Source organism: Netta rufina (assembly GCF_964035555.1).
Source record: "Netta rufina genome assembly, chromosome: 25".
NCBI classification, from domain to species: domain Eukaryota; kingdom Metazoa; phylum Chordata; class Aves; order Anseriformes; family Anatidae; genus Netta; species Netta rufina.
The window spans coordinates 5,962,117-5,987,239 of record NC_140149.1 but is presented as its reverse complement, the minus strand read 5'-3'; the positions used below and the strand labels follow the sequence as shown (position 1 = coordinate 5,987,239).

At 42.7% G+C, this 25,123-nt stretch overlaps 1 protein-coding gene across 7 annotated transcripts in view; it reads left to right on the top strand.

The window, feature by feature from the left end:
* The window catches only part of KMT2A (lysine methyltransferase 2A), a gene marked incomplete at its 5' end in the record, with an annotated part of 45,995 nt that extends 20,980 nt beyond the window's left edge, over positions 1-25,015 (top strand). Inside the window, 26 exons of one of the 7 annotated variants that reach the window (XR_014619122.1) lie at positions 175-321; positions 594-689; positions 1,492-1,612; positions 2,367-2,480; positions 2,833-3,017; positions 3,654-3,827; positions 4,686-4,796; positions 5,029-5,102; positions 5,614-5,807; positions 6,198-6,304; positions 6,849-7,247; positions 7,534-7,651; positions 7,736-7,814; positions 8,065-8,225; positions 8,881-9,066; positions 9,739-14,044; positions 15,412-15,492; positions 16,220-16,284; positions 16,854-17,024; positions 17,644-17,718; positions 17,893-18,067; positions 18,471-18,578; positions 19,089-19,172; positions 19,535-19,664; positions 20,069-20,579; positions 20,816-25,015. Coding sequence is in view for 4 of the 7 variants with exons in the window: in XM_084301522.1 (XP_084157648.1) it covers positions 175-321; positions 594-689; positions 1,492-1,612; positions 2,367-2,480; positions 2,833-3,017; positions 3,654-3,827; positions 4,686-4,796; positions 5,029-5,102; positions 5,614-5,807; positions 6,198-6,304; positions 6,849-7,247; positions 7,534-7,651; positions 7,736-7,814; positions 8,065-8,225; positions 8,881-9,066; positions 9,739-14,044; positions 15,412-15,492; positions 16,220-16,284; positions 16,854-17,024; positions 17,644-17,718; positions 17,893-18,067; positions 18,471-18,578; positions 19,089-19,172; positions 19,535-19,664; positions 20,069-20,344 (7,737 nt within the window). Of the gene's footprint in view, positions 1-174; positions 322-593; positions 690-1,491; positions 1,613-2,366; positions 2,481-2,832; positions 3,018-3,653; positions 3,828-4,685; positions 4,797-5,028; positions 5,103-5,613; positions 5,808-6,197; positions 6,305-6,848; positions 7,248-7,533; positions 7,652-7,735; positions 7,815-8,064; positions 8,226-8,880; positions 9,067-9,738; positions 14,045-15,411; positions 15,493-16,219; positions 16,285-16,853; positions 17,025-17,643; positions 17,719-17,892; positions 18,068-18,470; positions 18,579-19,088; positions 19,173-19,534; positions 19,665-20,068 lie in introns of all 7 variants that reach the window. The other 6 variants (XR_014619123.1, XR_014619124.1, XM_084301525.1 and 3 more) reach the window with 6 other exon arrangements.
* Positions 25,016-25,123: the final 108 nt, after the last annotated feature.

The following is a 25,123-nucleotide window of genomic DNA, read 5'->3' as shown; positions in this document are numbered from 1 at the left end:
ATGTATTTAGGTTATCTGAAGTACACACTCAGTTTCCCCTATAAAATATACTCATAGATATTCTCATACTGTCAGCTGTAAAGCAGAATTCGAAGTAGTAAGGAGTGCAAGCGGGCTTGTTTGGGAATTAAGAAAAGGTTTTGACTTGCTAAAACCGCCCTCTCCCCCTTGCAGTTTGTGTATTGTCAGGTCTGTTGTGAGCCTTTCCACAAGTTCTGCTTAGAGGAGAGCGAGCGGCCCCTGGAGGACCAGCTGGAAAACTGGTGCTGTCGTCGCTGCAAGTTCTGCCACGTGTGTGGGAGACAGCACCAGGCCACCAAGGTACCCCAACCTCCAAGTGACCCAGCTAGGCTTCTCTGCGCTGTGCCCAGAGCTTTTTGCTCTCACCCTCAGCTGGTAACTCAGACAGTAGACAGTGGAGTTCACACTCTATGTGCAGACTACTGTGTGCGGCTGTGAATTTATCTCAGTTCACTTAGTTGCAACTTCTCCTGTTTCCCTAAATAAGGGATCTAATGTAAAATGAAAATGTCCAAGATTTTGCATCCTTTTTAGGGTTTCTGTTCCAATACTCTTTCCCGTTATTCTTGTAGCAGCTGCTGGAGTGCAATAAGTGCCGAAACAGCTATCACCCGGAGTGCCTGGGCCCAAACTACCCAACAAAACCCACCAAGAAAAAGAAAGTTTGGGTAAGATTTTTTGAAATTTCTTTTTGGGATGATTGACTTAACTGATCATAATGCTACAGGCCAAAGTGCTGCAGTTGGCTTGCCCCAGTGCACTGATTTATCAGTTTAAGGAAGGCTGCCTCTTGCATTGGAAGATGCATTTGGGAATAGGCTTCTTGATGAGGTGGGTTTGTGGTAAAGCAGATGGGTCTTGAACAAGTAGCATTATCAAGGCATTATACCTTTTTTAGTTTTAGTAATTCTTCTGATCATAGTCACAGAACGTGGAAGAAGGTCTTCAGAATCGAAGCATTTACTTTGTTAACAAACTTACCAGTTGATAGTGGTATTAAGAGACAGTTTGGATTCATGCCCTACTTTGTGTCTTTCAAGTTTTTGTTCTAAACAGGTGCAAAAGCCTTGCCTATAAAGTATTTGTTGCTAATATTTTTTGAGAGTTTTCTACCACGGTGTATTCAGAGTTGGAAAACTGATAAAATAAGACTTTATATTTTAGGTCAGAAGGAATGTCATAACTATATATGCCTATATATGCTTTCTTATGCGAAAGGAATGTTGATACTTTCTTAAGTGCAAATGCGAAGCACTTTTTTTTCCCTCTTTTTGCATCAGCACCATCTTACCATAAAGGGAGGGAGCCCTTCTCCTTATAGTGGAAATTCTGTTGTTTGGAACTCCTTGTTCTGTTGTATAAGCTATCAGCACTCGTTAAATAATAAAATTATGAAATGTATCATTAGTACACAAAAAAAAGCCAATGGATAAAAGCAAATAACTCTTGCCAAACATATTTATCTTCCAGATATGTACCAAATGTGTTCGCTGCAAGAGCTGTGGATCAACAACACCAGGGAAGGGGTGGGACGCGCAGTGGTCTCACGACTTTTCACTGTGTCATGATTGTGCCAAACTCTTTGCGAAAGGTACGTAAAATTGTAATTGTTTACAGCTGGTACATTTTAAGATTCTGTCCTTCAAGGAGATGATGTCAGTGGAGATTGAAATGAGAGCCTCAGGCTGGTGAGCTTATCACTGGTACAAACAGAAAGGGAACCTAGTGTTGGGGCTGTGAATTGGAGCAGTATTGTTTGTGTAGGAAAACCACGTACATCGTTTTACAGAGCATAACGAAAGTAACTATTGTTTTATTGAGAGAATTGAGACTTCACAATTAAGCACTGTACCAGATAAAGCAGTTATTACAGACCTGTTGATCAACGGTTTGAAGCAGCACTTGAAGAAAAAGGTATTTTAAAGGTCTTCTGGCTTAAAAACAGCACATTTTGTATTGTAAAGTGGTTGATCCTTATGTTAGTTACTGTGCATAAGGCCTTTGAGTATAGGAGGGCGCACGCTGGGGGAAAAATCTCGGTAAAAAATCTTGACTATTCCACTTAATTTCTTGCCTGTATATCTTTTCAATTTTCATTCTACTCTGTAAAGCTAGTTCATATAGTATTTTATTAGTCTCATCACACCCCACAAAAAAGTGGGCAACCAGTCTTTCAGGCAGGGGGTTTGTTTGGTTGTTTTTTGTGGCCATTGATTTCAGTGCTGTAAAAGTAGATGCAACTGTATTGGTTTCAAAGAGTTGATTTCTTAGCACACCAATAAGTAACCATCGAGCCTTTAAGGTGTGACAGTTGAGCTTCTGGTAAAATCATATCTTATTTTCAGGAAATTTTTGTCCTCTCTGTGACAAATGCTATGATGATGATGACTATGAGAGTAAGATGATGCAGTGTGGAAAATGTGACCGCTGGGTCCACTCCAAATGTGAAAACCTTTCTGGTAAGTCAAATTCGTATCTCCTCACCCCTTAAGTACATGGGGCAGCAAATAGACCAAAGCAATCCAATTTTAGACCTTTCTCCTTGAGTGTTTTATTAACACCCTCACCTGTTGTGATCTGCTTGAAAAATACCTATGGAGTGGAATGATGTATCAGTGACATCCTGAAAGCTTAGGACTTGTTTCAAACGCGGCATCACGCGATGAGTTACACAAGATGCTTTTGTTACACAGAGGGTGTTTGATTTAAACAGTAAGTGTGCTATACAGAGTAGGGATTTTTCCCAGTATCTGTCCTTCAGTAAAGTAGTTCAGATTACTATTTGCTCTTTTTTTTTTTTTTTGTCTCCAGATGAAATGTATGAGATACTCTCTAACTTGCCTGAGAGTGTAGCATACACCTGCATTAACTGTACAGAACAGCATCCTGCAGAATGGCGTCTTGCACTGGAAAAGGAGCTGCAGGTTTCTTTAAAACAGGTTTTAACAGCCCTGTTGAACTCTAGAACTACTAGCCACTTGCTGCGTTATAGGCAGGTAAGCTGAAGCCTCATTTCCTATTTCCAGGAGTTGGACATGATGATCCTTGTGGGTCCCTTCCAACTCCGGATGTTCTATAATTATAGTCCAGCTTGAAGTGTTGCCTGGCGTTTGATTTAATTCTGGTATTGCTGTGCATCATACTCAAAACTTTATTGTACTTAAATCACAGTACATGTTGTTTGGTTTTTTGTTTGTTTGTTTTTTAAAAAAATTGTTCATTACTATGGGAATAGAGAAGTGGATATCCATGATTATGATTTTTGAGAATAAAAGAAAAATAGGGTGGTAAAGTTATTCAAGGAATGGGGCAATTGAGGTCTCTGGTGAAATACATTTAGTCTTGAAAAACATATTCAGAAATAGGACTGCTGAGAAGTGAGCTCATGTTGATCAAGTTGATCCTCATGGCTGATCACTGTCCTGCTGTGTGCCTTACAGGTAGCAGCAAAAAGCTGGTTAAAATCTTTTTATTTTTGTCCCTGTGTTTTGGACGGGAATTCAGAACTTGAGTCTTCTCTGTTTGGTGTTAATGAGAATCTCTGTGCCTATGAACGTACAGGGGAATACATTATGAGTAGCAGCCACGCTTCAATAGCCAATGTCTGTCTGTCTGGTTGCTGATGTTAACAGGCTGCAAAACCACCTGATTTAAATCCTGAGACAGAAGAGAGCATACCATCCAGAAGCTCTCCTGAAGGTCCCGATCCTCCTGTCCTAACAGAAGTCAGTAAACAGGAGGAGCAGCAACCTCTGGATCTGGAAGGAGTAAAAAGAAAAATGGATCAAGGAGGTTACACTTCTGTGGTATGTCAGAGTTGTAGTGCTCTATTCTAATAATAGCCTCTGAACTGTTTTCTGACCTGTGGTATTTATAACTGAGCATGCTTAAGCCTTTTCTTTATGAACAAGGAAACAGGTTAATGTACTGCTAAAAATAATTCTGGCTGTTACTCGTGTTAATGTTGGCCCAAAGACATGTAATTTACACTGTCGTATGCTTCTCTTTAACCAGCAGCGATACTTGGTTAAACTGCTTTTGCTCTTAGTCTTTTGTGTTCGTGGGAACAGAACAGGTCATCCTTTTTTGTGCAGATTCCAACAAAAAGCCTAGTCAAATATCACTGATGGTAGTCAGTTTTCTGGAAACCAATTCATGTTTGCAGGGATGATCTGTTTAAGGGTCATTTATATAAAATGCTAATGTTGACCTGATCAGTTTTCTTTGCAGGGAGCGCCCTTTTTAAATTATTTTATTTATTTATTTATTACTTTTTCTTCCCCTTCCTCCTTCTACACATCTCGTAGTCTTGAGGAGACATGTATATTGCAAAGTTCCATTGCAAATATGCGGTTGCTAGACTTTTGACCAAATCCTTGTGAGGTAGCTAGTGTAATTGATTTAAAATCTGTCATCAGCCTACTCTTGGTTAAGAAGAAAGTTTAGAGTTATGGATTGGTTTGTGCAGCAATTCTGCCAGCCAGTTTGCAACTGCACAGAGCTGATTGCTTCTTCACAGCCAAATTATTTTTCTGCTGAAGTCAATGTTCTGGTTCAGTCTTCTACTCACCTGGAAGTTCATGTGATGCCTTAAAAGTTAATTGAATGATGTAGCTGTACAGAAGATAATCCTGCTGATGCAAAATTTTGTGGCTTTCTTGCAGCTGGATTTTAGTGATGATATTGTGAAGATAATTCAAGCAGCCATTAATTCTGATGGAGGGCAGCCAGAAGTTAAAAAAGCCAATAGCATGGTCAAGTCCTTCTTTATTCGGGTGAGCAGGACTACAGTTATTTTGAAATCTGCTTTGTATTATGCCACTGTTTGTAGCTGTTGGAATTCAAAGGGTCAATTATGGATATTTTCAAGAATAAAATAACCTTGTCAGAGTTGTTGGTGTTCATAAAATCTTACTAGTTGTGCATTTACAGGAGATCTTGGCCAAATTCCTTTAAGTTTTTCATTTTGTTGTATAACGTGTCTAGTGAAATGTTGTTTTCTTTCAGCAAATGGAGCGCGTTTTTCCATGGTTCAGTGTAAAAAAGTCCAGATTTTGGGAGCCAAATAAAGTAACAAGCAAGTAAGTAATTGTTCTGCATCTGACTGTGACATCCTGTGATTTGCCAGCTGTCCAAGCAAAAAGCATCAAGAGAGCCTGTTTGTGGGGTTGGGTTTTTTTCTTTTTATGATGTTGTGGTTGTGGCGGTGGTGGTTGCTTTCAAAAAGTAAAACAGCAGTCACGTTACCAGGTTTTATAAACACTTCACTGTTATGAACCAGAGAAACCAAAAGCATTATTTAGAACTAAGCATACTGCATGTTGGCCTGTCAGTCCTGTCCTTCCTTCCCCCTCCTCCTCGTTATCCTCATCTGATGTGACTCTCCTGTATGTTATCCTCAAAAGAAAACAGCTGCATCACAAACCTTAAAATTTAAGCGAGCGGTCATAGTCTTTGTTGAGAGCATGTGTGGACTGTAAGTAATTAAGTGAGTGGTTACTGTATGTTGAATGTCAGTGTTGCTAGCAATACAGTGCACAAGGTCATCTGGTGCAGCCAGGTCTGACAGCTGACTCCTTGTTGCGTTTTCAGCAGTGGTATGTTGCCGAACGCAGTGCTGCCTCCTTCGCTTGACCATAATTATGCTCAGTGGCAGGAGCGTGAAGAGAACAACCGCACTGAACAACCCCCTCTGATGAAGAAAATCATTCCAGCTCCAAAACCCAAAGGACCTGGAGAGCCAGATTCACCCACTCCTCTACATCCTCCTACACCACCTATCTCTAGTAAGAAAATAGATAGCAGCACTGTTAGCCCCAAAGCCAGCGCTTCACTTCAAACCCTCTAGTAGTAAAGGGAGAGTAGTAGTATTTTTGCATGTGATTGAAGAATTCTGGAGGCTTGTGGGACCTGAAATCATTCAGAAGCCAATACATGTTGATATATTCTTCAACTTAGCTTTGGCCCAGAAGGACATTTTCACCAGCCTCTCTTCACCCAGAACAAGAGCTGTGGAGAGGCAGATGCATGCTTTCTCTTACTTTACAAGCTAGTTATTGAAATTTCAGGCTGCTGTTCAGCTCTTCTGTCCTGTTCACTTGCTTATAATTTTTCTAGATAAATTTTTGCTTTCCTGACCTTCAGAAGTAAAAATCTTTCTCTCTTTTAACTGTAAGGTTCTGACAGAAGCAGAGAAGATAGTCCTGAGCTTAATCCACCTCCAGATGTAGAAGACAACAGGCAGTGTGCGTTGTGCCTGAAATACGGTGATGATAGCGCTAATGTAAGTATCTGGTGTGCCTATTTTGATAGTAACTGGCTTAAGCAGTACAACAGACATGGTACTGTGAATAGGCTGGATACTTGATTCTAAGAGATAGCGGGGTGGTTTGTTTTGTTTTGCCTTTTTAATATCTTGGTGTGTCGTTCGAAATAAAAATAATCTGCTGCTGCCTTTTGTTCTGGTTAGAAAGTTGCATGGCATTAACATCAGGGGTGTTGTTAAGAAATTCACCAAGTAACATCGCCACGTTTCTGTGAACAGTGTAAACAGTGTACATTTCTTACACTTAAGCCTCTTGACATGTTTCTATAAGAAGAGAATTTTAAATGTTTTTTTCTTCCTAAGGTAGTTTTTTTTATATCATGTACTTAGCTGTAGTCTTCTCTGCCTCATTTACGTGTATCTTTTAAGCTCTGAAAGTAGTGCTAGCTTGTTGAACTTTCTTTTGGGGAGAATTTAAATCCGGTGCAGTTGAAACCTGCTAGGCTTTTGTGTCTTGTGGAACATTTGAGGGGGAAAAAAATGGTTTCCTCCCATTCCTTAGGATGCTGGACGTCTTCTGTATATTGGCCAAAATGAATGGACACACGTGAACTGTGCTTTATGGTCAGCAGAAGTGTTTGAAGATGATGATGGTTCTCTGAAAAATGTGCACATGGCTGTGATCCGGGGAAAGCAGCTGGTGAGTATGTGTATTCTACCACTGCAGAAGAAAACAACTGACATACGTGGTAGCCTGATTTTAGAATCAATTAATTTTTACCTTTATTTTTTGCTTTTGCAGAGATGTGAGTTCTGTCAGAAGTCAGGCGCTACAGTAGGCTGCTGCCTCACTTCCTGTACAAGTAACTATCATTTCATGTGCTCACGAGCCAAGAACTGTGTTTTTCTGGATGATAAGAAGGTTTACTGCCAGAGGCATCGTGATTTGATCAAAGGAGAGGTGAGGTTTTTCTTCCACGCGTTTCTTTGTCTGAAGGTGTAGACAGCCTGTAACTATAAGCATTTTTTAAAGTTAAGATTGAATGTGTTCTTTATGAATGAGGGCCTGACCACAGTGCTGTTAAAAATAAGTTAGTGATATAACTGGCACTTTTGTGGAAGTTTGGGAAGAGGTACTATGTCGTGGTTCAAGAACCACACAGAGGATCCAGTACAACAGACAGCGTTGTATATTTATAGTGGTTCCTTTTAAAGTTAATGAGATGTTTTGTGGATTCTTGCTCCAGGTGGTTCCTGAGAATGGGTTTGAAGTTCTTAGGAGAGTTTTTGTGGATTTTGAAGGAATCAGTTTGAGAAGAAAATTTCTGAGTGGCTTGGAACCAGAGAACATCCACATGATGATCGGTGAGGTCTAGTCCCTGAATGCTTCCTCCATTTCTGGTGCTGGCATCTTGTTCATGGGACTTTTCTGTTCCTCTTTTTGCTTAGGTTCAATGACAATAGACTGTTTAGGAATTTTGAATGACCTCTCAGACTGTGAAGATAAGTTGTTTCCCATTGGCTATCAGTGAGTATATGCTTTTTCATGGCGATGTCTTTTACTATGTTAGTGCCAAACTGGCACTGAAGTAACAAATGTAGAAATTGACCATAGCTTTCATAAACTGTTCAGAAATCTAATGACTAAGCTAGTTGTGCAGCATGTTGTGATAGAAAGCCTTTATTCATTCTGTGTAATTTCAGGAAACTGCGAATTTAAAATGTCAAGGCTTACTTGACTAGTGAGTAAAAGATTTTATGTTTGAATTATATTCTAGGTGCTCCAGAGTGTACTGGAGCACAACAGATGCCAGGAAACGCTGTGTGTATACCTGCAAGATCATGGAATGCCGACCACCAGTCATAGAACCTGATATCAACAGCACTGTAGAACACGATGATAACAGAACAATTGCCCATAGCCCAGTTCCCCTTACAGGTAAGCTTCTAAGGACTTGTTAAAGATGTATTTTCTATATGTTCTTGCCGTACTATATCCTTACCAGAAAGTCAGGTAGCAGATGGGGACCTTCTGTCTTTTAAAATTGATTTGGACAGAATCTGCTCCATGATTGCAGTGCCTGCTAACTTAGAAAACTGGACCCAAACTGAACTACTGTAATAGTGCTTTCTAGTCTATGGATCTGAGATTTTTCTAATGATCTGGAACTATAAATCTGAACTCCAGTGTCAGTGTTGGTATATAACTTGCGGATTGTTAGATACCATGTTAAATAGTAGTGTTGTGCTGCTTCTGTGTTTCCAAACTGCTTCTTCCATACACATATGTGAGTTCAAAAAACAAAACAAGAACAAAAGCAATAAACGTAAAATCCATATCCTTTTCAGTTTGTAGAAAAGCAATGTTTGGAAGATGTTTAGAATTTTTAACAGCAGTCATCACTGTCAATGTAGAAGTTCATTAAAATTTAACATAGTTTAATGTGTAAGCTGAGGAAAATCAATAGCAGAGTCTATATTTATTTAACGAATACCCTGGTTCCTCAAGAGAAACCTGATAGCAATATATCAGGTCATGGATTTTAGAATTCAGTAGTGACTTACATTGTTTTTTCTCTTTCATGCCAAAACAGAAACTCTATCCAAAGACAGCAGAAATGCACCTGAAATTGTAAACCCACCATCACCAGATCGTCCCATGCATTCTCAGACCTCTAGTTCCTGTTGCTATCCATTGGTCTCAAAGGGCCTTAGGATCAGGACACCAAGTTACCCCTCCACACAGAGGTCTCCTGGCTCTAGGCCTTTACCCTCTGCAGGTATTGCTGTTGGCTTTGATTTTTTTTTTGGTTTTGTTTCTTTTGGATTTTTTTTTTGGTTGGTTGGTTCATGTCTTTTTTGTCTTAATTCAGAATGTGATGTTTAGTTTCCTGTTCCAGAAGAAAATGGAAAACGACAATAGGTTTGAGGGAAGGACATTTCTGAAAAAATACATTGTAGAGATGGCCTGTCAAGAAATGGATGATTGAAGCAAAAATTTCTGTGGGACAAGGAAAGCAATGTTTGGGCAATGTTGTAGCAGGAATATGTAAGAACTATAAGAAAAGTTAGGGGCTTAATAATCTCAGATGATATTTTTCTAGAGGGAATTATAAATCCAATATTTTAGGTCACATAATGTATCTATATGAGTAGTATTTTGTTTAAAAAATAATTTTGAAAAATTGCATCTAAAGGTGAGGTACTGAACCCTGAGATACAGATTTGTGAGCCTTATGTGATGAATACTGGTTGACAGTATCAGTTTTTAGTATGTATCTGAAATGTCATCATGTTTATGGTATGTGGTTGAAGGGTTTTCATGTTGCTGGTTTGTTGTTTTGTTTGTTTTTGTTTTGTTTTTTTAATGTGTTTGTTATGAGGGAATGGGGTATGTATTGATTGTGAAGGATTCAGATCACTTAACAGTCTTCCTTGCTTTATTTTCTCAGGGAGTCCTACGCCAGTGACCCATGAAATAGTTACAGTAGGAGATCCTTTACTGTCCTCTGGACTTAAGAGCATTGGTTCTAGGAGACATAGCACTTCTTCTTTATCACAGCAGCAATCAAAACTCCGTATGATTTCACCTACACGAGCTGGGAATACTTATTCCAGGCACAGTGTCTCTTCAGTTTCCAACACAGGGTCCTCTTCAGAACATGAACTGAGTGTAAAAAATACTGACCGCTTTGTGGGATCTGTGAATTCGGGTACCACAAGTGCTCCAGTTCAAAGCTGCTCTACCAGTTCAAGCTCCCAGAAGACAGCAGCTACAAGTGGAAGTAAAACTTACCAGCCAGATGCATCTCAGTCCTCAGAGGGAAAACATTCAAGTAGTTCGGATTTGTTAGCCAAAAGTGCACCTTCAAAGGGAGAGAAGATGAAAACAATGACCTCAAAGGACCCAGATTACTCAGCTCATATTTTTGCCTCTGGAGGAAACTCTAAAATGCCTACTCAACCAAACAGTTCATCAGGCACAGAAACAAATGTTAAAATAGGAACCTTTCAAGAATCTTCAGGATCGTTTTCCTCCAAAGAAACAATATCTTTTCAGTCTTTGCACCAGAGAGGCCCTAGAAAAGACAGAGATCAGCACTTGGAGCCCATACAGCCAGATAAAACTGCTTTGGTTGACGAGATGGATGTAAAGACATTGAAGTCTGCAGGGGTAAATAGCAGATCTCCTGCAGCAAGTGAGCAGGCAGTCTCTGCCTCTAGAGACAGGCGTCAGAAGGGGAAAAAGTTAGCGAAAGAGAGTTTTAAAGAGAAGCATTCCCTGAAATCTCTTGCAGATCCAAGTCAAGCAGTAGGCAGTGATGAAGGAAACCTGAAATCAGAATTTGGTAATCAGGGCTTGGTGACTGAACAAATTAGTCAGAGGTTATGTAATAATATTCCTGCTGAAAAAGCTGGTGAGAAGTCTCCACCCTCACAGGGGTCCTCTAAAGGCTCTGCAGTGCCGATTGAAGTGGCTTCTAAGGAATCACAGGCACCTAGAAAACGCACTGTTAAAGTCACTCTGACACCTCTCAAGATGGAAAATGAAAACCAGTCTAAAGCTGCACAGCAAGAGAGTGATGCTGAACATCAGTCTGCAGGGGCAGAACTGGCTGCTTCGTCAGAGCCCTCGTCTGAAAGCCCAGAAGATAACTCTGTAGTTCAGGAAAGTCCAAATAAAGCACCAGCACAGGAATCTCAGAATAACGCGTATGAAAATTTGCCCGTTCAAGATAACAACTTGATGCTTCAGGATGGAACTAAAGCTCAAGAAGAAGGCTCATACAAGCGGAGGTATCCACGGAGAAGTGCACGGGCGAGATCTAACATGTTCTTTGGATTGACACCTCTGTATGGTGTGAGGTCCTACGGAGAAGAAGATATTCCATTCTATAGCAACTCGACTGGGAAGAAGCGAGGAAAGCGGTCTGCAGAAGGACAAGTGGATGGTGCAGATGACTTGAGTACATCAGATGAAGATGACTTGTACTACTATAATTTCACTAGAACAGTGGTTTCCTCGAACACCGAGGAGAGGCTTGCATCCCATAACTTATTCAGGGAGGAGGAGCAGTGTGATCTTCCAAAAATCTCACAGTTAGATGGTGTAGATGACGGGACTGAAAGTGATACAAGTGTCACAGCCACAACAAGGAAAGTAAATCAAGTAACAAAAAGGAGTGGAAAAGAAAATGGAACTGAAAACATAAAGCTGGATAGAACTGAAGAAACTGGGGAAAAAGTACAAGTCACAAAGAGCCCTGCTGTCCACAAAACTGATCCAAAGATTGATAACTGCCATTCTGTGAGCAGGGTTAAAACACAAGGCCAGGACTCTCTGGAAGCTCAACTGAGTTCGTTGGAAACAGGTCGTAGGGCTCATGCAAGCACGCCTTCTGATAAGAACTTACTGGATACTTTTAACACAGAACTTCTGAAATCTGATTCTGACAATAACAACAGTGATGACTGCGGAAACATCCTGCCTTCAGACATCATGGACTTTGTGCTGAAGAATACACCATCAATGCAGGCATTAGGAGAAAGTCCAGAGTCGTCGTCGTCTGAACTTCTGACACTTGGAGAAGGTTTAGGGCTGGATAGCAACCGTGGCAAGGATATGGGTTTGTTTGAAGTATTTTCCCAACAGCTGCCAACCGCTGAGCCAGTGGACAGCAGTGTTTCTTCCTCCATATCAGCAGAGGAACAATTTGAATTACCCCTGGAACTTCCTTCTGATCTCTCTGTTCTGACGACTCGCAGCCCTACGGTGCCCAGCCAAAACCACAACAGACTTGCTGTAATTTCGGAGTCTTCACTGTCTTCTTCAGGGGAGAGGTCGATACTTGCCTTGCCCTCCACAGAATCTGGGGAAAAAAGAGTTACAGTTACAGAAAAATCTGCTTCCAGTGAGGGTGATACGACTCTTCTGAGTCCAGGAGTAGACCCGAGCCCTGAAGGACACATGACTCCTGACCACTTCATCCAGGGTCACATCGATGCAGAGCACATAGCCAGCCCGCCCTGTGGCCCAGTAGAGCAAGGACACGGCAGCAACCAAGATTTAACTCGGAACAGCGGGACCCCAGGTATCCAAGTGCCCGTGTCACCCACCGTTCCCCTGCAGAACCAGAAATATGTTCCCAATTCCACAGACAGTCCCGGCCCCTCTCAGATTTCCAACGCTGCAGTGCAGACGACACCACCCCACCTCAAGCCAGCCGCAGAAAAACTGCTCGTGGTCAATCAAAACATGCAGCCACTGTACGTCCTCCAAACCCTTCCCAACGGCGTCACTCAGAAGATTCAGCTGACACCTTCTGTTAGCTCAGCACAGAGCGTGATGGAGACTAATGCCTCAGTACTGGGGCCCATGGGAAGCGGGCTGACGCTGACCACGGGATTAAATCCGAGCTTGCCCTCATCTCAGTCATTATTTCCTCCCACCAGCAAAGGATTGTTGCCCATGTCCCACCACCAGCATATACATCCCTTCTCCACCGCCTCGCAGACCGGCTTCCCACCGAATATTGGCAGTCCTTCACCAGGTCTTCTTATTGGTGTGCAGCCACCCCCTGATCCTCAGCTCTTAGTGTCTGAAGCCAGTCAGAGGACAGACCTCGGTGCCACTGCTTCGACACCAACTGCTGCCCTGGGCAAGAAACGGCCGATATCTCGTCTGCAGTCACGGAAGAACAAGAAGCTGGCTCCCTCTGGAACCCCTTCTGCTATAGCTCCTCCTGATATGGTCTCCAACATGACTTTAATTAATTTTGCTCCTTCCCAAATTTCCAACCACCCGCTGGATTTGGGCACCATTGCAAATTCAACGTCCCATAGAACTGTCCCCAATATTATCAAAAGGTCCAAGTCTGGAGTAATGTATTTCGAGCAAACCTCTTTGCTCCCACAAAGTGGGACTGCTGCTGCAGTTGGCACATCTCCCAGTGTTATCGGGCCAGATGCTGGTCACCTTCCCACGGGGCCTGTATCAGGGCTGGCATCAAGTTCCTCGGTGCTGAACGTGGTATCCATGCAGGCCACAGCAGCCCCTACTACTGGCGGCTCGGTTCCTAGCCATGTGTTGGGACAAAGTTCGGTAACGTTGACCAGCCCTGGCTTGTTAGGGGACCTTGGTTCCATAAGCAACCTCTTGATCAAAGCTAGTCAGCAGAGCCTTGGTCTTCAGGAGCCGCACATGACTTTACCTCCAGGTTCTGGGATGTTTTCGCAGCTGGGGACGTCACAAACTCCATCTACGGCAGCAATGACAGCTGCATCGAGCATCTGTGTTCTGCCTTCAGCACAGAGCATGAGCATGACAGTCGCTCAGTCGTCTGCTGAGCCAGAAGGCTCTTACCAGCTTCAGCACATGACACAACTCTTAGCCAGCAAGACTGGAATCGCTTCCTCGCAGCTAGACCTCGGTGCGGCTTCAGCAACAGCTCAGCTGTCGAGCTTCCCCCAGCTGGTTGATGTTCCCAGCAGTACGGGCCTCGAACAAAACAAGGTTTCCTCATCTGTGATGCACGCCAGTTCAGCATCTCCTGGAGGCTCCCCGTCATCCGGTCAGCAGTCTGCCAGCAGCTCTATGCTCGGTCCCACAAAAATGAAGCCAAAAATCAAGCGCATTCAGCCGTCTTTAGAGAAAGGGAATGGAAAGAAGCACAAAACTTCTCACTTGTGGGCTGGTTCCTCTGAAGCACACGTTCCTGACAGAGGGGCTGTGGCTGTACCCCAGGTCTCAGCTACACGGTAAGAGAAGTGTTTGCTTTGCTCATCTGTGAGACTGTAACAATATAGGAAAGGATCTTTCTCTAGTTTCTACTGCAGATTTGCCTTTTGATAATTTTTAATGTAAAAAACTCAGCTGTCAGTGGGAAGCAGATCTCTAAAGAAGTTAGTAAGTAGACCTTTTACCTCTGGAAGAGGAAGGATGAGGAAGTTAAGACTTTGAGGATTGGGGTTAGGAGGACTTTTATTTGTCGCCGACAACTCTGGCAAATTAAGGAGTGTTTTAGATGTATTGGTTGAGAATATGGTACTGGAACAGGTGTTGTGTTCTATTCCTGTATGCTGTTAGTGTATTTAAGTGCTCGAGAAGTTTTAATAGTATTATTAGCAGTGTTCTAAGGCACCAAAATGCTGCGCTGTTACTCTGTTGCCCTGCTAATTTTGATTATGAAATTTAAACTGCATGCCTATATCTGCGAGTGTAATGCCTCTCCAGTATGTGCTTTATTCTTCCTGCCCCTCTTCCATCCTCCCGAGGCCGTGCAGGCAAGAGGGACTGGGGAGAAACTGAGAGAACTGGAAGAATCTGGCTCTTGACTTTGTCAGAACAGCAGAGTGCATTAGTCTCTTACAGTAGAGGGTTATTTTCCAAACCTTAAATTAAGATGACATTTGAATTGACTTCGAAATATGGATCTGTAGAGAGAAACAGAATTGTTGGTCTATGTTTTACATACAAAACTAAATGGTTTTATGGATGTAGCACTTGGTTGTCACCTGGTGTGACTGCCAACAATTATGCATTTCACCAGGGAGATGTAGCACTTATTTCCAATTCCTTCTGCATTAAAGAACAGACCAAAATGAGCGCTGGTGCTAAAAGGTGGTAGCATCCATCTTATGGTAACTGACAAATATTGCACATCACTTGTGTGATTACTTGATCACCTCAATGTCTTGCAAGATATCTGATGCTTGAACAGATGATCTAGAGCTATTTGGACAGCTTAATCTTTTTAAAGCTTTTTTGTGTTACTGTTATTTGTGAATTTGTTTTAGTCTGTAAATGTTTGCTGTGGCTGTCAGCATTCCACCATGCTTCCCTTCACCCCTGAGCTTTATTGCTTATGGTCGCTCAGAGTTGTTTCTCTTGCAACCAGATTCATGCTACTCATTCCTCTTTGAGTGCAAGTCTTGAATCTCATGTAGCGCTGGAAACGTGATCTATTTTAGCACAGGAGCAGTTGTTGTCACTACCTGTGTAGTTCTGCTGAACTGCTGAATCACTTGTGGTAACTCCCAGTGGATCTATTACTGCCTTCCAGTCTCGGGTATGCTGTACATGAATAGTCAGGTGTTTTGAATGTTCCTAACTGTTTTTCTTCCAGGACTCCTGCTGTGAAGGCAGATGTGCAGGATGCAGCAAGCATAGATCAGCCATCACAGAAACAATGTGGCCAGTCTGCAGGGTAAGCATGAAATACACCTTTCCCTCAGGTTCTGCTGGCTTAAGTTTAAAGAAATTTATTTGGAGAATGTGAGAAGTCTTTGCTACCCGAATTATCTTGAGAGCTTTTAGTCTCTAATGAGCAGCTACATTTACTTTTAGTATGAAACCATTTTTTTTTTTAAATAAAGTTGAATATAGTTTTGGGAAGCTTATTGCTTACTCAAACAATTTTGGTTGATCATATGTTAGCATATAACTTATTACAGAATAGGACTAATAAACAGAACAGGTCGCAGATTGTATTAAATCAGGCTGCTACCTGCAGACTGATAGGTACCACAAAAATAAATGCTAGAGAGTAGAATCTTGTTTGTTCATTTCCAGTTGAACTGCTGTTAGAATATATCTGCAAAATGTTTTTTGCTTTTTTCCTCTGTCTAGTCCCCAGATTTTGTAGTTGACTCTTCATGGCTGGTGAGCCTACCAGATTAATAGCTACAAAAGCCCTTGATTTACAGAATAAGTACGCTAGGATTGGCTTTGCCTTGGATAACTGCTTGCTGTCTTCCCATGATTTTCCAAGGCCACCAAAGTTAATTATGTAGCCGTCTTATAATTAAAAATGAACAAACAAAAATAAATAAATTAATAAAACAAATGTGAGCTTATTTAGCACTGATTCAGTCACTGAAAAATGGGAATGAAGCAGGTTATTAAGTAGTTTTAATTCTCACTTCCCTCTAAAGGCAAATGTCAGTCCTCGCGGAACCTCAGTCAACACAGACTTCAGCAAACGAGCAAGAAAATGCAGGTATGTTGCTTCTTCAAAAGCGCCAAGTCCTGGAATTCTCCAAATAAGGAAATTATTACTTTGTCTCTCTTGTTCTTGCAGAAGAAAATCTCGGATCTAATACTCTTTTTAGTCACGCTTTAAAGTTGCTACCTTCAACCTCTTCACAGTCCAGTGTCATTTATATACAATTGCAGTAGCATGGATAGTTCTCACTTATAACATTTTTTCTTCTCTTCCTCATTCCTGCAAATTGGCATTTGTGGAGCATGATTTCTGTGGAAACTTGGTTCTCCTGTAATAGCAGTTAGAAGTTGCTGATGTGATCTGTTGTTAAGCATCTTCAGTATGAACAAATTCATGAAGATGTAAATTTTGTCTCTTCACAAAGATGTGAATTTTGGTAAACATATGAGTCTTTACCTTAGTGAAATTGTAATTTGAACTTTGTAGGTTCTTCTTAGACATATTTACTGGTCAAAAGGCAAGTCAGTATGTAAGTAATTTATTCAGTTGTGCAACAACCAATGGGTAAAAGAAAAATCATTCTACCTAATTTCCATCTTCATAGTAGCTTCTGTCTTTTCTAGGCTCAAAAGCTATTGAGGAAGAAGAGAGCACTTTCAGCTCCCCACTTATGTTTTGGCTTCAACAAGAACAAAAGAGGAAAGAATGTCTTGGTGAGAAGAAACCGAAGAAAGGTTTGGTTTTTGAGATATCAAGTGATGATGGCTTTCAAATCTGTGCAGAAAGTATTGAAGGTAAGAACTGTGCTTTTCTTTTGTATTGGTTTTAACTTTCCTTGCTAGAAGTAAAATTGTGACTTCTGAGAATCTGTTACTTGTTTTTATGTTCAAAAATAAAAAAATCTCCTGATTTACAGCCCTAGAACAATCCTAGTTCCTAGCAATGTCTGGATCCTGTTAAAATATAGATAGATAGATAGATCACTGTCCCGTATTCTTTTATCAATTGCCCAACAGTGTTGAGCCATAGTTTGTCAAGAAACAGTGTAGATCAGACAGGATGGCATTTAGACTTATCCTCCAGAGCAATTGCTGAAGAAGCTTACTTCTCTTTTATGATGCAGTGAATTTTGGAGAGGATGGAAGCAATGGAATGCAAAGATCTTAATTTATGGTCCATGAATGGAATGCAAACTTCGTATTATCTGATTAGCGTATTTAAATGTGAACGTTTTGTTGGAAAACAGCATACTGCACGTACACTTAGAAATCTACTAATAGTAGGTTGTTTCACTGGAAACCTGGTAAAACATGAAAATATAGAGACATAGCAAGGTACCCATTTTGGCAGTCTTCAGTGCCCAACGCTTTGGATACTCTTTCACTGCTTTGTCGTCTTTTTGTGTAACTGCAGATGCTTGGAAGTCACTAACTGACAAAGTTCAAGAAGCCCGTTCAAATGCCCGCCTGAAACAGCTATCTTTTGCAGGTAACATCCAGTTTTTCTTATGTAGAGTGAGCTAGCTAATCCAATGCTTCTGTGAAAATTGCAGGCTAGCAAAAAAGTGATATTTAATGAGTTGCTGTATCCTCCTGTTTCTAGTCTGCATGGTCAGGTTTTTTTTGTTTCATTTTTGTTGTTGTGCTCTATTTCATATTCCAGGTGTGAATGGTTTGAGGATGCTGGGCATTATCCACGATACTGTTGTGTTTCTGATTGAGCAACTTTATGGAGCAAAGCACTGCCACAACTACAAGTTCAGATTTCATAAACCAGAGGAGGCCAATGAGCCGCCTCTGAATCCACATGGCTCTGCTAGGGCCGAAGTCCACCTGAGGCAAGTGTGAGCTTTGTCATTGTTAAGGGTAATGGTCCATTGGCTTGTTTAATCCTATGTCAGGGCACAGGCAACAAGTCTCTAGAGCACTGTCTGCTCTCAGTTAAAAAGAAATGTTAGCAGCTTTCTCAGGTAAATCAATTATATTGCATCTTGTGAGTCTGTGCATTTTTCTGTGCAATCCTGTTGTCAGTTGCTTTGTTTAACAAAGCTTTCCTGGCTAGTGCCTTCATTTATAGTTCTCAGAAACTATTGTGCATTACCCTGATGCATAGAAAGCTGTGAAAGAGGACAGACAGGAGAAGGTGTGAAGCAATAAACATGTCAAGTTGTTGTGGCAACCAAATGTTTCAATTATTTTTAGTTAGTAACACAAAATTCCTTTGATCTCATTAAATTGCAGGAAATCTGCATTTGATATGTTTAATTTCTTGGCATCTAAACACCGACAGCCACCAGAATACAACCCAAACGATGAGGAAGAGGAGGAAGTACAACTGAAATCAGCCCGGTATGTAGCAGGGTTTAAAGGTGGAAAATAAAGCTGTGGTGTTAAAACTAAGAGATAAGGCTTAGTTGTGTGTTGTGGGTTTTGAGGTGGTATTTCAAACTTCAAAGCTACAAAGCCCTAGAAAATACAGGGGAGACTCCTACAATAACGAGGTAACTGACAACTGGTCTGATTGGTCACCTCCAGGCTTCCTTTCGATGTTTCTTTTCCCTGCTAATGTAAGGCAAACATTCTGATGAGAATTTCATGAGTAAAGGGAGAAAATGACCTGTATTGAAAGAAAGGATTGCTGATTAGCAATGAGTTTGTTTGAGTTAAGATATGAGAGAAAGAACTGCTCTACACGTAGTGTGTATGCGTGCACGTGTGTATTACACTGAATTAATTTTGAATGTGTTCTCAGTGGGCTGCAGTGACTGAAAGTTGATGTCTTGGAAACTATTCTAGGTAATACACATGGCATGGCCTCTCACATAAATGTCATCACTTAGTAGCATCTCTCTGTTCTAGGAGGGCAACCAGTATGGATCTGCCAATGCCCATGCGATTCCGACACCTGAAGAAGACCTCCAAGGAGGCAGTTGGTGTTTACAGGTATGGTTTTGTTCTGGTACTCTCAGATGGGCATCTCGGACAGAGAAAGGTAAAAACTGAAAACCTGTGAAGTCGTGGTGCAAAATTGAGAGGAAGAAACATCTTTGTTTTTATTTGAAGAACTAATCCTCAGCACAAACTACTTATTCCTGCTGACTCCTCTTGGTGATAGCCAAGGCATTTGCTTAGGAGTGGACAGAAGAGCTCTAGTGGTGTTCTCATTGGCAGTACGTTGTAGAAGTGTGACATAATGCTGTGGGCCTTGTAATGAAATAACTTGTTTTCTGCAGCGTTTGCGGTCCTACGTTTCCAAGTTTCACTTGTATTTTTTGAAATATTCTCTTACCCTGTTGCTTTTTTAGGTCTCCCATCCATGGCCGGGGCCTGTTCTGCAAAAGGAACATCGATGCAGGTGAGATGGTGATCGAATATTCGGGCAATGTCATTCGCTCCATCCTCACTGACAAACGAGAGAAGTACTATGACAGTAAGGTGAGTTTTGAGGGCTTTTGCAGAACTTCTTAAAAAGCATAACAGGCCACTTTTCCCATTGGGTCATCTAAGGAAATATAGCAGACAGAGAACTTGGCTATTAATCAGGCTTTGGGGTCAAAGCTCTTTGTAACAAGAACCCGTACTTGCTGGAGCTCTAGATCACTTCTTATTTTCTCCTCTGGACTGGGACAAACATCAGTGGGGTCTTCGTGTTGCAGATCCAAAGGGTGAAGGGATGAAATAATTCAAGCATGAGCTTACGAAGACAAGTGAAGAGAGGTTGCAGATATTCTTAATGACCTGACTTTTGGTTGCCACATCTCTGTAATGATCTAAGCTGTCTGTTAGAGTAGCTATCTCTTCGCCTCACTTGCCTAATTGTCTTTCTGTCCTCTGTGTAGGGGATTGGTTGCTACATGTTCCGCATCGATGACTCTGAAGTGGTGGATGCCACCATGCATGGGAATGCAGCCCGCTTCATCAATCACTCTTGTGAGCCCAACTGCTACTCCCGGGTCATCAACATTGATGGCCAAAAACACATTGTCATCTTCGCCATGCGCAAAATCTACCGGGGGGAAGAACTTACATATGACTACAAGTTCCCCATCGAAGACGCCAGCAACAAACTGCCCTGTAACTGCGGTGCCAAGAAGTGCAGGAAGTTTTTAAACTAGAACTTCCGTGACCTGCAAGTGAGCCCTAAAGGGCCTGGGGCGAACCAAAGCTTCTAGTGAATCCCTACCCTGCCATTCGCAAGGGAGAGGGAAGGACGGAGGCAGGAATGAAGATCAGCTGGGCTCAGGGACCTAACTGGCGGCTGTGTTTCTCTGTCAGAGTCCACATCTTCATGTCTCGCATGCGCACACTTACCCTTATGAAAGACACAGGCGACTGGAGAAGATCCTCAGTGTGATTATGTTTTTGCTATTGTCGTTCCTGCCCCAACCCTCAGAATTTGTTTGTCAGAATGGGGCTGAGGAGTGGGAGAGGGGAGGGTAGACAGACCCAGGTATAGGGGAGTCCTCACGGATCCCGTCCTTCTGTTGTCTCTTGGCTCAAAGTGGTGAATGTGGAGTTCTTGTTTTCATTCGACTGTCGTGTCATAAGTTTTGAAAGCACAGTATGTGACTGCTCTTTTCTCCTAGGGAGAGAAACTGTGTCCCACCAACCAGCTACTCTGAGAACTTTGTACGTGTCTGTGATTCCTTGTGCTATGCATCTCCAAAACACTATTTGTGAGTTGGTTGGTACACTGTGTGGCATAGGTGGCCTGCTGCGCCGCGTGGGTCTGGCTTAATCTGTTTTAATCTAGGAAGACTGAATGGGGGAGAGCATCAGATAGCAGCCGAAGGTAAACTGAGAAGGATTTGGATAGTGTTTCGCTCTGAAATTCCTGCCTGAGTGCAGGGGAATTCCTGGCATTCTTTAGCAGAGAAAGGGCTTGTGCCAACTGGTTTCAGAGCTGTAAATCTTTGAGAGCAAACGCTTGCTTTCAGCAGCACCCTCCCTCTGCAGTGTAGGAGGGAAGAGGCGTTTTCCCATGTTCCTGTCGTCAGAGGCTGTCTTTCTCCTTTGACCTAGGGACTGAAAGGCTCCTCTGGTGACAGTGGTGTGTCTGCTACTGTGGGGCTGCCCCAAGGGACAAACGTCTTCAGGGGAGAGAAGCAGTGGTGGCAGCGGGTTCTGCTGTTGGCCGCTTGTGGCTGTAGAGCAAGAACTAGGAGGGACTTCTGAGGACGCTTCCCCGGGAGCTGCTCTGCTCAGCCTCCTCGAGCAGCGTCCCAGAGTGTGATGTAGAGACAAACAAGTGACTTCTCCAGGCACGTGCCTGTCGCGACCCGTCTTCGGTGTGTAGTTTCGTGATCTGCTATGAAAGGCACAGGAAGAGGCACCAAAATGGAGTGTAAATTCTCTGAAAATGCAAGGCCAAACACTAACCAGCCCCATGTACTCTGTGCAGCACTTAGAAATGCATAGGAATAAATCAATTAGCGATTGGCACAGCTGAAATTGTGGTAGCTGAAGAATCGAGCTTATCTGAAGTGAATCAGAAGACACTATTGTCCTGGTGAAAGTAATGTAAATCCTCCTCCCTTTTGGGTCTGCTCCACGCCTCAAAAAAAAAAAAAAAAAAAAAGGAAAGAAAAAGCCCCAAGCCTAACAAATTAAGACATTGGATTTTACTCTGTTCTGTTTACAGTTTAGTATTTAAGGTTTTATAAATGTAAATATATTTTGTATATTTTTCTATGAGAAGCACTTCATAGGTAAAAGCACTTATGACGAGGCTTTTTAAACAGTGGTATTATCCTAATTTAAAAGAATCTGTTTTTAATATTGTTTTTATTTTCATAGGACGGTTATAGGAAATATCTGGCTGGACACAGTCTGATCCTTTCTCCAGAGAGAGGGGTACACTTTATTTTTATTTTTTAATCTTGTTCTGCCTTTTTGACTTCAGTAACTGTTTCTAGGAGGTTTGGCTGGACCTTAAACTTTTATTTTCTTGTCAAGATAGGGGCAGGAGGAAGAATTGCCCAGCTTAGGAGGAGTTTGACTCATGGGAACTGTATCTGAACATGGAGGCATGATTCTGCCTTGCCACACACCCGTACCCTGTGTGTATTTCAGGAAAGAGAGAGAGAGAGAACTGACCCTTAGTAACTTCACCTCTTCTGCTTGGCGTTCAGGATGAGCATTTGTGGGAGCATTTCCCACCCTGCCGTGTCCACTCAGCTCAGCTGTCCCTAAAGGGGGGGCTTGGATGAGTGTGGGGGTGAGGCAGTGAGGGGCATCCCCAGCCCAGGTCAGCTGCACGGGCCCCTCGCTGCGCCCAGGGGCAGGTCCTGCTCCGGTCCCCGGGTCGTGTCCCCGTCACGGAGGGTCAGTGTGCCGCTCATCACTGCTTTGTCCGGAGCAGCTCCCCTGGAGAAAGACTGCACCTTCCTTCTCTAGGTAAATCCACAGCTCTCTGGACACAGAAACATGGTCCTGTGGAAATCTGTCGAAGCAATAGGGCCCCGGCCCTCCTCGGCTCGCCGCCGTCTGGGGTGGTGCGGGGCACGCACCCACGCGTGCGCTCCTGATCCCACAGCGTCTCTCTTGAGACGAGAGCAATCGTTCCTGGGAGCAGTTAAACCATGAAGCACCCTTGCTTTTTGTAAACTGTCCCTGTGGGTAGGTTAGTAGCCGTTTTGGGGGCTGCCAAATCGCAAGGCAACCCCAAAACTGCATGAGCAGTTTGTAGGAAATGGACCGAACTGACTGAACTCCCCACGCTTGCAGGCTTGCACTCCGTTATCTGTGCGCTTCAGGCCCCGAGACCTCTTCCTCTGACCTGGGAATGAAATACAGCACTCACGGGGTCAGGAACTGCTGGTTTCCTTTCTTTATTGCACTGCGTGATTATTATTTGGTAATAACTGTTTAAAGAAGAGTCAAATTGAAGCTGCATTTGTTACTGAAACGATTTGATGCACTGACAGTTTGGGAACGCACATACCTTGAGAAGGCCAAAAAGCGTCTGGGGGCGAGATCTCAGCCCTGCCTCCGCGGACGCGGCTGCTCTTTGTCCTTTTTCTTTCTTGGTTTTGACAGCATTGCTGGGGGACAGCTCTCACCGTGGTTAAACCTGAGAACCGTGTGCGGAAAGAGGGGGGCACGGCGTGCCCCGCCGGCAGCTCCCTGCCGCTCTGCGGGGGCAGGAGGGCGTCCAGACTGGGAAATGGGTGGCTGGGGAACCTGAGGGAAAGCCCCGGGAGCGCCCCGGGAGCCAGGCACCAGGAATCCCCTCCTGCAAGGACTGGTGGAGCAGACGGGCCCGGTGGGGCCCCCGCTCGCTGTTCGCTTTGCTGCTATACCTGCGGCGGCTGCCTGGGCAGGTGCCGCTGTGGCCAGTGAAAGTGTCTGTACCCAGAGAAGCTGAGCTGTGCCGCCGGGCCAGGGTGCCCACGCTCCTGTCCCGCTCGCAGCGTTTGACTCTCTCTTTTGGGCGAATGGAAATAAGGCAGGGAGAGGCCTCGGCAGCCAGCGCGTGCGTGTCCTGTCACCCGTGAGATGCTTGCCTGCGTGTGCCCTTCCACCCCGTTCTGCCTGGGCTAACGGTGAGCACAGCACAGCTTCCCAGTCTATGAATGTATATTTTATAAGGACTGACACAGATCATGATATCTGAAAATACTAAAAAAAAAAAAAAAAAAAAAAAAAAAATGGAACCTTAGGGCGTTTATTTTTTATTTGTACAAACCGATTTTTTTTTTTAAAGGAAAAGCGGGTCATTGCAAAGGGCTGGGTATCTTTCTGTTCGTTGTTTTTCTTTCATTTCAAAGCAATACCAGGTTCTTCAGTGAGATGGTCTTTGTGCAGAATCATGCCATTCAAACCCATACTACTGGTCCACATCCAACACTTGCAAGGTTTTTTTATAACTATAAATACAATATATATAGGAACTAATATAGTAATGCACCGTGTAATGAAGCCTAGTTCAGTATCGGTCCATGGCTTTTAATTCTCTTAACACTATAGATAAGGATTGTGTTACAGTTGCTAACGGAGGCGGGAAGAACTCGGGCTGCGCGTTTCCAGGCGGCCTCGGCGGTGCCAGGCAGCGAGCAGGCCTGGCTCTGAGAGCTGGAAAATGGGAGGAAAAAACGAGGAGCCCGGGAACGGGCAGCTCGAGGGCTCCCCTGACCTTTATTGTTACCAGTCAGTACTTGTACAACTTGGTTTTTTCCTTTTTTTTCCTCTCTTTTTGGTTATGAATGTTGGGGTACCACCTGCATATAGGGAAAAATGTGCTCTGTGCTTTCCTGGTATCTTTTTAACAAGGTACAGTAGCTTTGTCTATCAACCAAGAACTATACTTGTGGTGTTTCTTTTATTGAACTTAACAGTCTCTTTAGTAAATACAGGTAGGTGAATAATTGTTTCAAAAAAGAAAAAAAAAAAAAAAAAGAAAAAAAAAACTCTGCAAAGGCAAGGTTATGTTCTAGAAATACACTTCTTGACAACTTATCATGTATAACAAATCTTTTTTTTTTCTTGTGTTCTTCCAAGCTTCTGTTTTGTTTTTCTTTTTAAAAAAAAAAAAAAAGAGGAAACGTGTCTAAAGTACATCAGTGTTAACTCCCTGTCACAGGGAAGAAGGAAATACTTTAATAGTTTAAAAAAAATGCTGAAAGCTCTGCAAAAGACTGAATGTAAAAAATAAAAAGTGTACATAGTTGTAAAAACAAAACAAAAAAACAAAAAACAAAGGAGTTTTTAAACATGTTTATTTTCTATGCACTTTTTTTTATTTAAGTGATAGTTTAATTAATAAACATGTCAAGTTTATTGCTGCAGAGGGTTGCTCTTGGTTTATTCCTGAGGGTCGGAAGCTGGTCCTCCTGGTCTAAATGATCCTATTTCTCATCCCCCGTGCGCTTCGGCGCTCTGCCCGCGTGCCCCGG